Here is a 16,906-nt window from a genome sequence, read left to right on the forward strand (position 1 = left end):
AATCCTCTCAGCACTGGATAACATTTTAAATCATGGCATTGCCGATACAGACTCTGAAATCATAATGAAGGAAAAAGTGGCAAGCAATGTGGCTTAAAAAACAAAGTGTTTTATGCCTCTTGGATAACTCTCTAATTTCAGAGAGTATAAATTTGGCCCAACTGGTTAGTACTTTTTATCCATGATCACTGGGAAAAGACTTGAGTGACAAAATGGAAACATGGTAGATGTTACCTAGCATGTTGTGGTAAAGTGGAATGGCCCGTCCATGGGTAGTAAATGCAGTCATGACTAGTGGGACCGCTACACCTGCAGGCAATTACAGAACAGAAAACATCATTCTCCATTCACAGTGACATGCAGACACATGCACCAGTGCTCACACACGGAACCTCGGAGGAAGAGCATGGGAAGCAAGCACACCAAGTACCTATCCATCAGGCCGATGCAGTCTTCAATACTTGAGCCTATGCACCTGCAGAAGATCCAAATTTAAAAAAAATACAAGGAAAGAAAAATTAGTCATTTTTAAAAGACTCAGTAAGATAAATACCAATTGTGAAAAACTCTTAATTATAATTATTAGACAATTTTTATAACACCATGAATTTGAAGCCAGTGAGAAGATTATTGCTTAATGGGTACACAGAAGTGAATTGCAATTACCATCCAAGTGGAATGCAAAGAAACACATCCAGAGTCAAAGAAATGTTACCCTGCTTCTCTGGATAACTTCCAAACACACACAGCTCATTTCTAATACTTTCAATTCATTTGCATCATTCATGATTATAGGTCTTGATGATAACTTGATATTTCAAATGGCTATAATTGTTTCATGTATATGGTTTCTTTAGTTTAAGTAAAAAACAAAATTAGAAAAAAAAAAAGGAAAAGTGAGCTATTCAATATAATAACTCAATGTTATTGCTCATTAGGAAACCCTGGTGGGTAGTGGTTAAGAGCTACAGCCGCTAACCAAAAGGTCAGCGGTTTGAATCCACCAGGCCCTCCCCGGAAACTCTATGGGGCAGTTCTACTCTGTCCCATAAGGAATAGACTCAACTTTTTTTTTTTTTTTAAATTGCTCATTAAAGATTGATTTTGGCAGAAAATGAGTTAACATGCTTTAATGCTATTCTCATGGATATTTTACGTAATCACATTATTACATTCCTTGGTTGTGACTGTCTTTAAAACATATGTTTAAACATGAGTTCATTTAAAAAGCAAATTAACTGGTTTCACCATACTCCAGCTTATCTTGACACTTTCTTTTAAAATAGCAGTACCATAATAGGCAAACAAAACAGGTTTTTAAACTGCCACAATATTGAACTCAAACAACGACAAATAAATAAATACTCTGCAGGAAATGAATAAATTGAGATCCACGTAACTAAAGAATCCACTGAGATTAACACGTAAGTGGAATTATATAAGTACACAGACTTGTGAAGTACATTTCCTGGAATTTCATTCTGAAATATTATAGAACTATTATTTTTTCCATCTCCCAATGTGCTTAAATTGTTTTTCTTTCCCTTTTCTTTCATCAAATATAAATAGCTCCAGGGCATTATTCAGATTCCTGCAACAGCTAAGATTTATAGAACTACTAATTCAGTTGGTAGTAAAGATTACATATTTTTCCAAATTTCATTTTTTAAAATGAAAAAAGGATGATGAAATTAAAATCATTAAATGACATAAAAAGGTGCTCATATTAAAGGTCATACTGTTATTGTATATTTAGATAACTCTCAATATTGGCAAACTAATATTACCTCTCTACTTCTTCAATATTTGCTTTAACATTTCTACCAAGTAGGGAATTGTTTTGTTTTATTTTTGAGGAATTGTTTTGAACAGTACAGTAAAATTTTAACCTAGAGAAATACGAGGAATGCACCTGTGACATAAGTCTTAAAAAACAAGCAAATAAGAAATAACTAGAACATATAGCATTGCGTTGGTACTATAATCCATAATCAAAACCATTTGTAAAAATGGGAAATTAACCACTAAAAGAAGCTCTTAAATTGTCTTATATGGTTTTCTTTTTATTCAATTCCTTTTTTCTAGGTTGCTAGTGTAACTTCTTCAAAATGTGTTCTATTATTATTATTTTAAATAGAGTATTCCCATTTAGTAAAATCTATAGTCTACTTCTTTCCCAGTGAGAATCTGAAAGCCGTGATTAGTTTGCAGTCTGGCTTTAGATAAAAATACATGCAAGTGAAACTCTACTTGAGGGGAAAGTATGAATAATGAAAGGCCTTCATTCAGCCTTTAAAAAAATCTGTGTTGCATGCCTACTAAGTGCCCCTACTGTTCTAGGACCTGGAGGGAGGAAAAAGATGAATTAGATGCTTATCCTATTCTCAATGAGCTCACGATTTAATGAAGGAGACAGATGTGTAAGCAGATGTGTATTGTATAATGTGGCACATGTAATGTTGTTAGTTGACATCGAGTTGATTCCGACTCATGGTGACAGAGTAGAACTGCTTCATAGGGCTTTCAAGGCTATAACATTTTGGAAGCAGATCACCAGGTCTGTCTTCTGAGGTGCCTCATGAAATAAGAGACATGAAAAAAAGTTTTAGGGGAGCAAAGAGAGGGAATACCTAGCCTAGCTTCAGAAGGTCATGGTAACCCTCCTAGAGGAGTTAGGCAACTGAAGTTTACGGTGCTGAGAATTGGCATTAGGGTGGTAGTGATTTCTAAAGGGTAATGAGCAAAAGCACAGATCTGGGGAAATGTATAGTGCATACAAACAAATACAGCAACTCTGAATTTTTCAAGAGCAAAATATAAGGCTATGGGGAGAATAAAAAGAAGAAACTGGAGGGCTAGATAGGGGCCAGATTTTGAAGAGTCAAAACCCCAAATTAAAGAACAGAATCAGGATACGGAACAATAAAATCTCTCAAAAAATTAATCCTTTAAAGTAGGATACTTACAGAAAATTCAGAAAGCGAAGCCATAATATGTCTAATTAACATATTCTAGAACAACATCTAGAATTCTGATATCAAGCTGTATTTAACAATTGCCAGTTTTTACTGACTTACACTGATTACTGAACCAGAATCGACTCGACAGCAATCAGTAAGCCCCTTGAAGTACCCAGGTAACAAATACAGCTGAGATATTTTGACAAAATTTGCACAAAATTTTGAAATGAAAATGGATTTTTTTTTTTTTTCATTTCAATGGAAAACATATAGACTTACTAACTCCATAAACAGCCCCTCTTGTCTTCTCTCCCACAGTGGGATTTCTTTCACTATATAATTTTAAAATATATTCAAAGGATTGATAAAAAAAATATTCAGGCATATATAAAATTTAATAACATGAAATCATGTTTCTAATATTAACAAAACATTTAATAAGGTTTTTAAATGCTCTGTGAAATAAACATCTCCAGTCCATGTCTAATATACAGGTTTAGTTAGAAACAAAATTGACATTAAATTAGCAGGGACTCTGGTGATGTTAGTGAGGCAAATATAATCTCTGATTTTACCCTCATTTAATTACACACCAAATTTAGTTCATAAGGTCTCTTTTTACAATTCTTTCTATTTTTAAATATGAAAATCATTTCTAAGTTTTGCATTTTTGCTCATCATTTCAAAATACTGTGTAGAAGGGTCTAATGGGAGGATATAAAATGTAAGAACATAAATCCACTGGACTGCGTAATCCTGGAGGTCAAGAATTTTGTCTTTTTCATTTCCATACCTGCCTATTACTATACCTGGCACATAATAGGTGTTCAATATAACAAAGGCGAAAAATGAATAGAATGAGAAAAAGCTGCTGATACAGGAGTCCTCTAGCCAAGGCAAGCAGAGACATTGTTCTTTTTCTTGTTTTTTGTTTTGTTTTGTTTTCTCTACGGATATTAATGAGAATCTCCTGATAGGGGCTAAATGTATAACCCATTTAAAAAGAATCTAAATAACTTATTAGAGTGAATACATTTAATGTACTGAAATGAACATTTAATATAATGTAAAGTGCTTTTAAGGTATTACACAGATAACTTTGTTTGCAGAAAATCACTAAATGTGATTCAAAATCAGAACTTTCCTTCTAAAAAAAATATGATTTGAAAGACTATTAACATTAACATGGTTTCTGAATTACCTAACTGACATAACATTGGCATATAAAAGTTGTTTTCCAGAAGTGGAGCTGGTCTGGTGAGCTCACACTTACTGATAGGTGAGTTACTACATGTATTTGGGAATAAAAATAGTCATTCAAGGCATCATCCCCTCTGCCCAGGTGATCTTTCTTGGGGACATTGTAACTCCTCATACTCAATTTGAAAAGGCTAGACTGCCTGCACAGTGCGTCCCATCACTTCGTTAAAGGACCTAAAGCACAATGCTGTGGAGCAATAGTGTACATATGGGATGACCAATTCCTAACTTCTGCCCTGGGGCTCTGATCACAGAAGTCTCAAGAAACGAGTGAATCTGGACTATATGGAGGCTGTCCGGATTAATCGTAGCAGGAAGCTAAATAAAAAACAAACAGCAACAAAAATCTTCAGGAACAAATCAGTCATTAGAGAATCCACTTACATTGGCAGATGCCTGGAAGTGCACACTATTCAACCTCTGTCTTGCCATAATTCTGCAGCACTCAGTTGCTACTGGCAACTTCCTCTCACTTTCTTGGAGTTCCCACATGATTTAGTGAGATTTGTTCCCTATGACTCCTTCTTTCTACCTTTTGGCTGAGATCCACATTTGTTGTAATAAATTGATCTCTTTTCATTGTCCCCTAGTTCTACTCCACCCACTATATATGTTGTCTTTTATTACATAAGCATGATTTTAAAGGGCTTAGAGGAAGACACCAGCCACACATCCAGACCGTCTCTGCGATCTCACTTTCATTTCCCTAATGGCCTCATTGTAATTAGATTTGCAAACACAGCAAAAGGTCTTATTTTGAATGGCAACAGCTGTTGACATCAACATTATATTGAATAATTTACTGGTTTGATTTTAGCTGCAAAACAGTAAAACCCTCTTGTGGATGATTATTTTAGCAGGAAGTTTTCTCCTTCTGCTGCTCTTTCTCCTGTTCCAGAAGTACGAGTTGTTTCTTCAGGAAATACGCTTAAACTCAACTAGGCCCCAGACTCACAAGGGTCGTAGTTTATTACTTCTCATTTCCTTGAAGGAAAATGTCTATCATATGACTTTTTTGGTCTCCTCAACCTATGTGCTTATGTGTAAATCTGTGAGTTAGCAGCTAGTTCTCCCAAGCTGGACTTGAATTTGAATGGCAGAATATTACTTTACCTGTTGAAGATATGCCACTTCACAGAGTGACATAAGCTTATTTTTGACCTGCAGGAAATTGTAGCAGCATCTGCAAATTGATGTCTTCTTGGCAGAAAATGATGTTCCTTGCTTAACTTCTTCAATATCCCTTGACAGCTAGCACTTACTCCACTTAACCTGGCAGAAAATCTCTTTAGGGAATCTCATATTTTCCTGCCAGATAGATATAAAGTACCTATGATGATTCTCAACGAGAGTGTGTATGTGTATGTTTATGTGTGTGCATGTATTTACGTATGTGTGTCTATGTGTGTGTCTATGTGTGCATGTTCACACACACACGCACACAATTTATTCATATTCTGAAGGAGAGAAAAAGAAAAGTCCTAAGATATGTTTGTGATCTTTTAATAAATAGTTGCTGGGATTTGTTAGATGAATGTCATTATTTCTTTTATAGTTCTGTGCTTTTCTTCTTTCTGTAATGCATCTTTGTTATACATCATTATCATTACCATAGGTAAATCTACTTATTATTCGTTGTATAATGCAAACTGTTGAAAAACAGAAAAGTGTGTACCCATCTTGAATTATCCTATATTGGTCAAATAAATGCTAGGTTATAAGATAACCTATAATACAATTACTTTCACAGAATATACTTGTAATTTTATTATATTATTTATTATATAAATATTATATATTTATTATATAACTATGTTTCTCATTTTTTCCCTACAATTACTACCTTTATTTAGATTTTGATAGAGTAATCCAAAGTCATATTTATCAAAGAGACATATCTTTACTTTCAGCTAATTTTAGCAACAAGGAAACAGGAAACCCCTGTTAAAGATTTAATAAGTGTAAAAACATGATTACCAGCTTGTCTTTTCTGGTATCTTGAATCTAAAGTCAAATTTGGAAGATGTCTACATTCCATTCAAAGTATACCTGAAATTAGCTTCATGAAGATCTCAACAGAATCGTTATAGATAACAGTTAAACAGAAATATTTCAGAGTGTATACATGTGATTCCTTGAAGCATTTTCTTTTAGAAAGGGTTTCGCTTAAAAATTAACACAGCAAGTATAAAGATCAATACGGTTTTGTATGAGAATATTATAAAATCAGTAGACAGTTTCAAGACAAAGATACATGCATGTACCTTTTGTCTCAACACATACACCTTTGAGCCCTTGGCCAGCAAGGATGCTCACTTACCCTTGGGTACAGTTCGGATGACATGGATGGCATTCCCGATCCTGATCAGCGTACTTAAAAATGAAACTGTTTGCCCCTTGTAAGCCATCTGGACACTTTTCCACACAGTTTGGGCCATCCTTAAAATGGGAGCACTTTGTACAGTTGTCGGGTCCCTGAGGTACGAAAAGGAGGAAAAAATAGGCAAAGAAAAGTGGGATTAATTTCTTCTGGAATGTATTCATGCATTTCAGTTAATGAGACTTCACTGGGTTTAATCCTTCTTCAAAGGGAAACCCTGGTGGTGCAGTGGTTAAGAGCTATGGCTGCTAACCAAAAGGTCAGCAGTTCGAATCCACCAGGCACTCATTGGAAACCCTATGGGGCAGTTCTCCTCTGTCCTATAGGGTCGCAATGAGTTGGAATTGACAGCAATGGGTTTTCTAAGGAACTGGAGTGCATTTTCAGTAGTACAAAGGTGGATGTAGCTATAGCAGTATAAATGGCACTAATGAGGGCCGAATAGCTCGTCTCTGATACCCTGTATGTGTAGAAAATATTATAATGACTTTTTTGAAACGTTTTTCTTTTTAAAATCTGCAGTCAACTGAATTCCCTATTTGCCTCTACCGTAATTTAATTAGATCAACAAAAGTGTCCAATGACTTTTTCAGAAGGATATCAGTATTTTCTTTTTGTGATTTATTCCTGGTGATACTACAGTGCAACAATATTGGTAATAATATATTTCCCCAAGGGGCAATGCATCACAATCATTGGGAGTATGTGAATATGCTTCTCAAAGAGTTAATGAGAATGATATGATAGATATTAGGCAACACTGGATTTCATACAAAGGTGAGATGTAAACTTTCCTTTGGTTGTACCATGACTTCATTTGAAGAATAAATTTTAAAATTTACTATGGTCAAATTACAAGGAAGTTGGCACTTTGAGCAAATAAAATAATTCCTAGGTTACCATCCCTCTCAAATCAACTTGTGATAATAAAATCACACCATGTGTATTTATAAGGATTTTAATAAATAAAAATGAAACTACTGAGAGCCTTATAAGTATAAATTCTGATAATCAAACATAAAAAAGTCTGTAATAATAAAGCAAATGCACGCAAAAGAAAACTTTATAGAGAAGTTGATCCAGGAATAAAGATGATATAAATACGAGCATGATAAATGGAACTAATATATAATATACATTAATTTTCTAATATATAATATATTAATAAGCAATGATAATATGTAACTACATCTGAATACCTGATTGTTTGACATAGTGTCAGAAGATGATCCTCTCATGTTGGAAGCACTCAAAATAAAACTGGAGAGGAGCTGCCACTTCAAAGTAGAGCCAAACTAAATGACATGGATGGAGTAAAGCTTTCAGGGCCTTTATTGGCTGATGTGGCATGACTCAAAATGAGAAGAAGAAACAGCTGCAAACACTCATTCATAACTGGAACATGGAATGTACAAAGTATGAATCAGGGAGAATTGAAAGTGATCAAAAATGAAATGGAACACTTGAAGATCATTATCCCAGGCACTACTGAGCTGAAATGGACTGGTATTGACCATTCTGAATTGAACAGTCATATGGTCTACGATGTTGGGAATGACATATTGAAGAGGAATGGCATCACATTCACTGTCAAAAAGAACACCTCAAGATCTATCCTGAAATACATGCTGTCAGTGATAGACTAATACGCATACATCTACAAGGAATGTCAGTTAATACAATGGTTATTCAAATTTACACACCAACCACTAATGCCAAAGATGAAGACATTGAAGATTCTACTAACTTCTGCAGTCTGAAATTGATCAAACATGCAATCAAGATGCATTGATAATTACTGGTGATTGAAATGTGAAAGTTGGAAACAAAGAAGGATTGTAGTTAGAAAATATGGTCTAGGCAATAGAAATGACACCAGAAATCACACAGTATGACTTATTCATTACAAATACTTTTTTCCAACAAAATAAGTGGTGACTATACACGTAGACCTTGCTGGATTAATACACAGGAATCACATTGACTACATCTATGGAAAGATGATGGATAAGCTCAATATCATCAGTCAGAGCAAGGCCAGGGGCCAACTGTGGTACAGACCATCTCATATGCAAGTTCAAGTTGAAGAAAATTAAAACAAGCCCATGAGAGCAAAAGTAGGACATTAACTATATCCCACCTGAATTTAGAGACCATCTCAAGAATAGATTTGAGGCTCTGAATACTAATGTGTTCCAGAGCTTTGTGGGATGACATAAAGGACATCATATATAAAGAAATCAAAAAGTCATTCGAAAATAGAAAAGAAAAAAATAGATGTCAGAAGACACTCTGAAACTTACTCTTGAATGCAGAGTAGCTACAGTGAAAGGAAGAAATGATGAAGTAAAAGACCTGAACAAAAGATTTGCAAAGGAAGGATCAAGAAAATAAAGTACTATAATGAAATGTGCAAAGTCCCGGAGTTAGAAAACTCAAAGCAAAGAACACACTGGATATTTCTCAAGTGAAAAAAACTGAACAAAAAATTCAAGCCTCGAGTTGCAATATTGAAGGATTTTATGGGCAAAATATTGAACAATGGAGGAAACTTCAAACGAAGATGGAAGGAAGACATAGAATCACTCTACCAAAAAGAATTGGTCAATGTTCAACCATTTCAGGAGGCAGCATACGATCAAGAACCAACGGTACTGAAGGAAGATGTCCAAGCTGAACTGAAGGCACTGGAGAAAAACAAGGCTCCAGGAATTGACCGAGAACCAATTTAGATGTTCCAACAAACAGATGCAACCCTGGAAGCACTCATTCCTCTGTGCCAAGAAATTTGGAAGACAGCTACGTGGCCAACCAATTGGAAGCGATGCATATACGTGCATATTCCAAAGAAAAGTGACCCAACAGAATGCGGAAATTATCAAACAATATTATTAATATCACATGCAAGTAAAATTATGCTGAAGATAATTCAAACACAGATGCAGCAGTACATTATATACAGGGAACTACAGAAAACTCATGCCAGATTCGGAAGAGGACACAGAATGAGGAATATCTTTGTGATGGCAGATGGATCTTGGCTGAAAGCAGAGAAACACCAGAAAGATGTTTATCTATGTTTTCATGACTACGCAAAGGCGTTCTACTATGTGAATTATAACAAATTATGGATAACATTGTGAAGAATGGGAATTCCAGGACACTTAACTATGCTCATAAGGAACCAGTACATAGACCAAAAGGCAGTCGTTCAAAGAGAACAAGTGGATACTGAATGATTTTAATTCAGAAAAGCTGTGCATCAGGGTTGTATCCTTTCACCATACTTATTCAATCTGTCTGCTGGGCAAATAATCTAGAAGCTGGACTATATGAAGAAGAACTTAGCATCAAGATAGTAGGATGGCTCATTAACAACCTGACATACTGTATAGTCACTGTTTATGTTGCTGAAAAAAGGTATTTGCAATGAAGAAGTTGTTGATCTTGCAAAATTCTATCATGCAATCTCCAGCTTTGTTTCTAGTAGCAAGGCCATATTTTCCTACTATCAATCCTTCTTTTTTGTTTCCAACTTTTGTGTTCTAATCACCGGTAATTATCAATGCATCCTGATTGCATGTTCCAACAATTTCAGACTACAGAAGTTGGTAAAAATCTTCAATTCTGTCATTTTTGCCTTTGTGGTTGGTGTGTAAATTTGAATAATAGTCATATTAACTGGTCTTCCTTGTAGATGTATGGATAATATCCATACAAGCGTTGTGCTTCGCAATAGATTTTGAAACATTCTTTTTGAGGATGAATGCAATGGCATTCCCCTTCAAGTTTTCATTCCCAGCATAAGAGGCCATCTGATTGTCCAATTCAGAATGGACAATACCAGTCCATTTCGGCTCACTAATGCCTAGGATATTGATGTTTATGTGTTCCTTTTCATTGTTGATGGTTTCCAATTTTCCTAAATTCATGTTTCATACATTCTAGGTTCCAATTATTAATGGATATTTGCAGCTGTTTCTTCTCATTTTGAGTCGTACCACATCAGCAAATGAAGGTCCCAAAAGCTTGACTCTATCCACATCATTAAGGTCGACTCCACTTTAAGGAGGCAGCTCTTCCCCAGTTGTATTTTGAGTGCCTTCCAACCTTAGGGGCTCATCTTCCAACACTGTATCAGACAATGCTCTGCTGCTATTTGTAAGATTTCACTGGCTAATTCCTTTCAGAAGTAGACTGCTGGATCCTTCTTCCTAGTCTGTCTTAGTCTGGAGGCTCAGCTGAAAACCATCTGCCATGGGTGACCCTGTTGGTATTTGAATATTGGTGGCATATCTTCCAGCATGACAGCAAAATGCAAGCCCCCACCACATGACAAACTGACAGACATGTGGGGGAACATCAGGATAAACAGAGAAAATATTAAAGTTGTCGAGAATTTCATGTTACTTGAATCCACAATAAATGCCCATGGAAGCAGCAGTGGAGAAATCAAATGACGTATTGCATTGGGGAAATCTGTAGCAAAAACCCTCTTAAAAGTTTTAAAAAGGAAAGATGTCACTTTGAGGACTGAGGTGCACCTGATCCAAGCCATTATATTTTCAAACCTCATATGGATGTAAAAGCTGGACAACGAATAACCAGACCAAAGAAGAATTGATGCCTTTGAATTATGGTGTTGGCAAAGAATACTGAATATGCCATGGCTTGCCAGAACAAACACATCTGTCTTGGAAGAAGTATAGCCAGAATGCTTCTTTGAAGTTCAACAAGGATGGAGAGGCTTTATCTCACATACTTTGGACATATTATCAGGAGGAAGCACTCCCTGGAGAAGGACAACATGCTTGGTAAAGTAGAGGGTCAGAGAAATAAAAGAAGACCCTCAACCAGGTGGATTGACACAGTCGCTGCAATATTGGCCTCAAACACAGCAAAGATTGTATGGCGAAGGACGAGGCAGTGTTTTGCTCTTTTGTACATAGGAACCAAGTCGATAGCACCTAACAACACCAACACTACAGTAAAAATGTAAAAGTAGTATTAAACATGCAAGAATTTTACAAAATATAAAACTGATTTGGTGCTGGGGATAGTAACCATGAAAGAAATAATTAGACCTCCTCAGGTCAATGAACATTGAGAACATTTTCATAAAAATTGCTATTTTCTTAAGATATGGCCATATTTTCACATATTCAGCTACTAACTACTTCAAATGTGGCTAGAATCTTTAAAGCCCTAGAGCCTGAACTGAATACTGAAGTTCTGAAAGGTGATGTTACTTAATTGAAATTTAATTCTGCTTTTCGAACAGCATATTTTCTTAGGATTCCTGTTCTCTTCGTCTATTCTTCCCTGTAGCATCTTCTTCACTTGATTCATTTCTCCCTCAAATCTAGTTATGTCTACATGGTTAAAAAATTATGACAGTTCACACTGAAGACAATTTCAATAAATAAAATACAGTGAATATAGAGCAGGCAATTAACTTTATCAGGTTTCTAATAATAGTCAATGGGATTTTGAGAGCCAAAAGTTAACAAAAATTATACCATTAAAAAAAATGCATTGTCTTTGAGTGAATTTTGACTCATAGTGACTCTAGAGGACAGAGCAGAGCTGGTCCCTTTCAAGTTTCTATAGCTGTAACTCTTTACAGAAGCAGACTGCCGTATCTTCCTCCCATGGACCTACTGATGATTTTGAACCATGGACCTTTTGGTTAGCAACAGAGTGCTTAAGCACTACATCACCAGGGCTCCTTGAAAAATTATACAGACCTATTTTTATTTATTAGGTGGAAACCCTGGTGGTATAGTGGTTAAGAGCCAAGGCTGCTAACCAAAAGGTAGGCAGTTCAAATCCACCAGGTGCTCTTTGGAAACTCTATGGGGCAGTTCTACTCTGTCCTTTAGGGTCGCTACGAGTCAGAATCGACTCGACGGCAATGGGTTTGGTTTTGGCTTATTTATTGGGTGGGAGCCCTGATGGCTAAGTGGTCAGCTGCTAACCAAAAGGTTGGCAGTTTGAACCCACCAGCTGCTCCATGAGATAAAGATATGGCAGTCTTCCTCCATAAAGATTACAGCCTTGGAAACCCTATGTGGCAGTTCTATTCTGCCCTATAGGATCACAATGAGTTAGAATCAACTCCGTTGCATATAACAACAGCATTTATTAAACAGGGAATGGGGGGATCAGAACCATCCATTATAAAAAAAAAAAAAAAATTATAGCCCTACATAAATATTAATTCAAAAGCAGTCCAACATTGCAACTTGATGATAATGTAAGGCATGAAGAAATCAAGAAATGGAATATTTTAAATAATTTAGTAATTTAAAGATGGAGGCTGCTAATGAAGTTGTTGTTGTTAAATGCCTTCCTGTGGATTCTGACTCACAGTGACCCTATAGAACTGCCCCATAAGCTTTCCTTGTCTGTAAACCTTATGGAAGCAGGTCACCAGGTCTTTTCTCCTACAAGTGAGTGGTAGGTTTCAATCTCCAAACTTTCAGTTACCAGTCCAGTGTTTAACCATCGCACCACCAGGGTTCCTCTGCTAATGAAGAATAGTGGTGGAAAAAAAAAAGTAACCAGGAAGAGACTCCTGGAAATCCTGAGATGGGTGAGATTCAATCAAATTTCTGACTATTTTACTACTTTGATATGAGTTCCAGAGCTTAAAAACCTAATCTGTATTCAACGTGAAGAGTTTGCTAATGACAATGTCTTATTCTTTAGCAAAAAAGAACACCTCACAAGCTCCCAATTTTAACACCTGCTCATGGGTACTTAGGCACGTATTGCCATCTATTTTACAAAATCATTTACTGTGCAAGTATGCTCAGTGCATGACTTATTGTACTAGATAAGAGACATGCTGATGTTTTCTTGCAGAACACAAGAATAAAACTACAAGAAAAGTATACATTTATTGTCTGAATTAGCAATTACAAATTATTTTTCCAAGTTTTTATAATGTGAAACAATGTCCAGACAAAAGCAGAAACTATTAAAAAAAACTTGTGAAATTTATATTTGATCTTTAAACATTATTTAATGAGAAAAATTAGCTTTTGTTGTTCCTTGTTTTTTAAACATCTCAATGATTTGATTGTATTATCATATTAAACGTAATGTCCTAAGCTGACATAACTAAGAAAAGTGCCAACAAATCTCAAAAGAAATGAAGTGTACTGATTTTCCATCTCATTTCCATGATAAATAGATTTAAAGAAATAATTGTCTAATGCTTACTGTTCTATCATAGTATTTCCAAAGCTTTTAAGAATCTAATTAAATGAATGAACTGGTAAATGTAATAATGGAAAATGGAGGTGAAAGCAACATTCTTCTTTATTTCTGATTCTAAGGTACTTCTGGACTCAATAATCTAGGTAGATAACTAAAGGATAGGCTAAACCCTGACAGAAATATTACATATCTTTCAGTGACAGTGTTTTTCTCTGGTAGCTATTGAAAGAGATAAATTAACCATTTACTAATTCTCTTCAACTTCCAGGTACACACAAAGGAGCCCTGGTGGCACAGTGGTTAAGGGCTCAGGCTGCTAACCAAGAGGCTGGCAGTTCAAGTCAACCAACCGCTCCTGGGAAACCCTCTGCGGCAGTTCTGCTCTGTCCTATCGGGTCATTATGGGTCGGAATCAACTCTATGGCAGTGAGTTAGTTTTTGTTGTTGTTGTTTTGTTGTTTAAGTCATAACATATGGCTTACTTAGGGCCATAAGATGTAAGTAAAAACTATCTATGAGAGGGCCAGGGCTAAGCTCATCAGCCTTCTTGCCTTCTGCTGCTATGCTCCTGCACTGTGTTGATAGGAGTTGCCGTGAAGTCAAAGCTCCCTGGAATGCTACGTCATTTCAGGGAGGAGAGCTGCTGTAGAGCATTACCCACACTCGCAGTGTACTTTACATTAAAAAAAAGTTTAAACATTTTTTTCCTGTAAGCTATTGCGATATTGGAATCCTTCCTTGTGGCAGTACAACACTATTAATCTGACTTTAACAGTTACTGTGAACACACCGGCACAAAACCATTGCTGTCCAGTTGATTCCAACTCATGGCAACTCCATGTTTCTCAGAATAGAACTGTGTTCCATAGGGTTTTCAATGGCTGAGTTTTCAGACATAGGTTGCCAGGCCTTTCTTCTGAGGCACTTCTGGGTGGGCTTAAGCTGCAAACCTTTCAGTTAGCAGCCAAGTGCATTAACCATTTGCACTGCCCAGGGACTCCTACAGCTTTAATAAAAGTGTATTTTGAAAATCAGTTCCCTTTTTCTGTCCTTTTCTCTCCTCTTGTTGCCTCTCTAGCCTATATATTGGCCTTCTGCAAATCTGTCTGATTTCCCAACTTTTCCTTCTTGTATTGCCTCCCTTTATCTTTCTCAACAGGACTGTACAGCAGAAGTGAAAGTGAGAGAGAAAGGTTGACAATGAAAAAAAAATAAAAGGATGAAATAAAGAAAACCAAGTGCAGACAGATGAGGATATAAAGGCAGAGGCCTTGTTTTATTTCAAATCTATTCCTTCCAAGATTATCCTGGATATCTGTCACATTTAAACAGGATAATACCATCTCAATTTAAATGCAGCTGTCGTATTTCCAGAAACCAAATATTTTATCCTTATTACATTTACAGATATTGTGGCCTAAAAAAAAAAGACAGTAAGATAAAAGAGTATCAAATTTGGAGTCAGAACTTCTATACTTGAATTCCAGCTCTACATTTTACTGACTTGCTGGCTTTTGGAGTAGTCTTCTAATTATTCTGAGGTTCAATTTCTTTATGTTTTAAATGGAGGCAGTGATAACATTATTCAGGACATCACAATATTTAATAATCTGTAAGTTTTTCTTAGGTATTAGCAATTATCATTAGGGAACCATTGGCAGGCCAGGGAAAAACGACGGCAGAGAAAAAATCATAATAGCAGAAATGAAAATGAGAAATGGCTTTTTCCTCTAACTCATCAGTGTCAGTCTCATGGAGAAGCTTCCAGAGCTTCTTGGATATCCCACGTGATATATGCCTCCTACTCAGCACACAAAATCCCCCGTTTCCAGTTGTGGTAAACTATATGTGGAGACGGAAACAGGAAAAAACCTAGCATGAATTATAAAAGGCTGCCCCTGGAATGGGAGCAAAGTCTGGGCCATTGCTTGAACTCAGTCAAGTTCTTTTCTTAGGCATTTTACCTAAAAGATATTTTGTTCTTACCTGCCAAGCATTTGAAGGTTTAGTGATCACTTAGGTTTTCTTGATTCTGTGCTCTGATCTTCCATAGATGACTTATCTAGCTCTACTGAACATTCTACACATTTGACTCATCTTCTCAGAACTCTAAACAGTTACATTGAGTCCATTCCAACTTATAGCAAACTTACAGGAAACCCTGGTGGTGTAGTGGTTAAGTGTTACAGTTGCTAACCAAAAACTCAGCAGTTCGAATCCACTAGGCACTCCTTGGAATCTCTATGGGACAGTTCTACTCTGTCCTATAGGGTTGCTATGAGTTGGAATTGATTCCAAGGCAACAGGTTTGGTTTTGGTTTTTGTTATAGGACAGAATAGAACTGCTCCATACGGTTTCCAAGGTTGTAGTCTTTATGGAAACCAACTGCCGCATCTTTCTCTCACAGACTGGTGGTGGGCTCGAATTGCCAACCTTTTGGTTAGCAGCTGAGCACTGGGCCACCAGGGGTCCTCTCTCTGAACTCTAGACATATTAGTTCACAACTTTAGCCCTTGGTGGTTGTTGTTAGGTGCTATTGATTTGATTCTGACTCATAGCAACCCTACGCACAACAGAATGAAAAACTGCCCAGTCCTGTGTCATTCTCACAATTGTTGCTATGCTTGTGTACTATGCTAGTAATCACACTAACAGCCTTAGTTACCTAGAGCTGTTTTAACAGGAATACCACAAGTGAACGGCTTAAAGTAAAGAACAGAAATTTATTTCTTCACAGTTCAGAAGGCTAGAGTCTAGCCCTTGGTAGTGATCTTAATTATATTGACCAAAAAATGCTGGCATTACAGAACCAAAATGTGCCCATTAAAAGCCTATTTTTTCACTCTTCCTTAGCAGATAATTAAAAAAATTGCAAGAACTTTACAGTTCTTTCATTACATGTATTTTATAAACTGCCTCAAATCTTACTAGCAACAAAGTAGGCAATAAATTAATAAACAAATAAACTGAAAAAAACATACAAATGAAGAGAAACTAATAACTAGTCATTTGCTAGCATAATTTCATATGATATGAGGCCCAACATAAGAAATAGGAAGAGTACTGGACTTAGAATTGAGC

The 16,906-nt window shown here is 36.2% G+C and overlaps 1 protein-coding gene across 3 annotated transcripts in view; it reads right to left on the minus strand.

Moving 5' to 3' along the window:
* Positions 1-16,906, minus strand: part of ERBB4 (erb-b2 receptor tyrosine kinase 4) — a 1,265,080-nt gene that overhangs the window by 295,216 nt on the left and 952,958 nt on the right. For all 3 annotated transcript variants that reach the window (XM_049888936.1, XM_049888934.1, XM_049888940.1), the window contains 2 exons: positions 6,541-6,695; positions 235-309 (listed from right to left, as the gene is read on the minus strand). In XM_049888936.1, the coding sequence (XP_049744893.1) occupies positions 235-309; positions 6,541-6,695 (230 nt within the window). The remainder of the gene's footprint in view (positions 1-234; positions 310-6,540; positions 6,696-16,906) is intronic.

The sequence above is a fragment of the Elephas maximus genome, chromosome 6 (assembly GCF_024166365.1).
Source record: "Elephas maximus indicus isolate mEleMax1 chromosome 6, mEleMax1 primary haplotype, whole genome shotgun sequence".
In the NCBI taxonomy this organism is placed as follows: Eukaryota; Metazoa; Chordata; class Mammalia; order Proboscidea; family Elephantidae; genus Elephas; species Elephas maximus.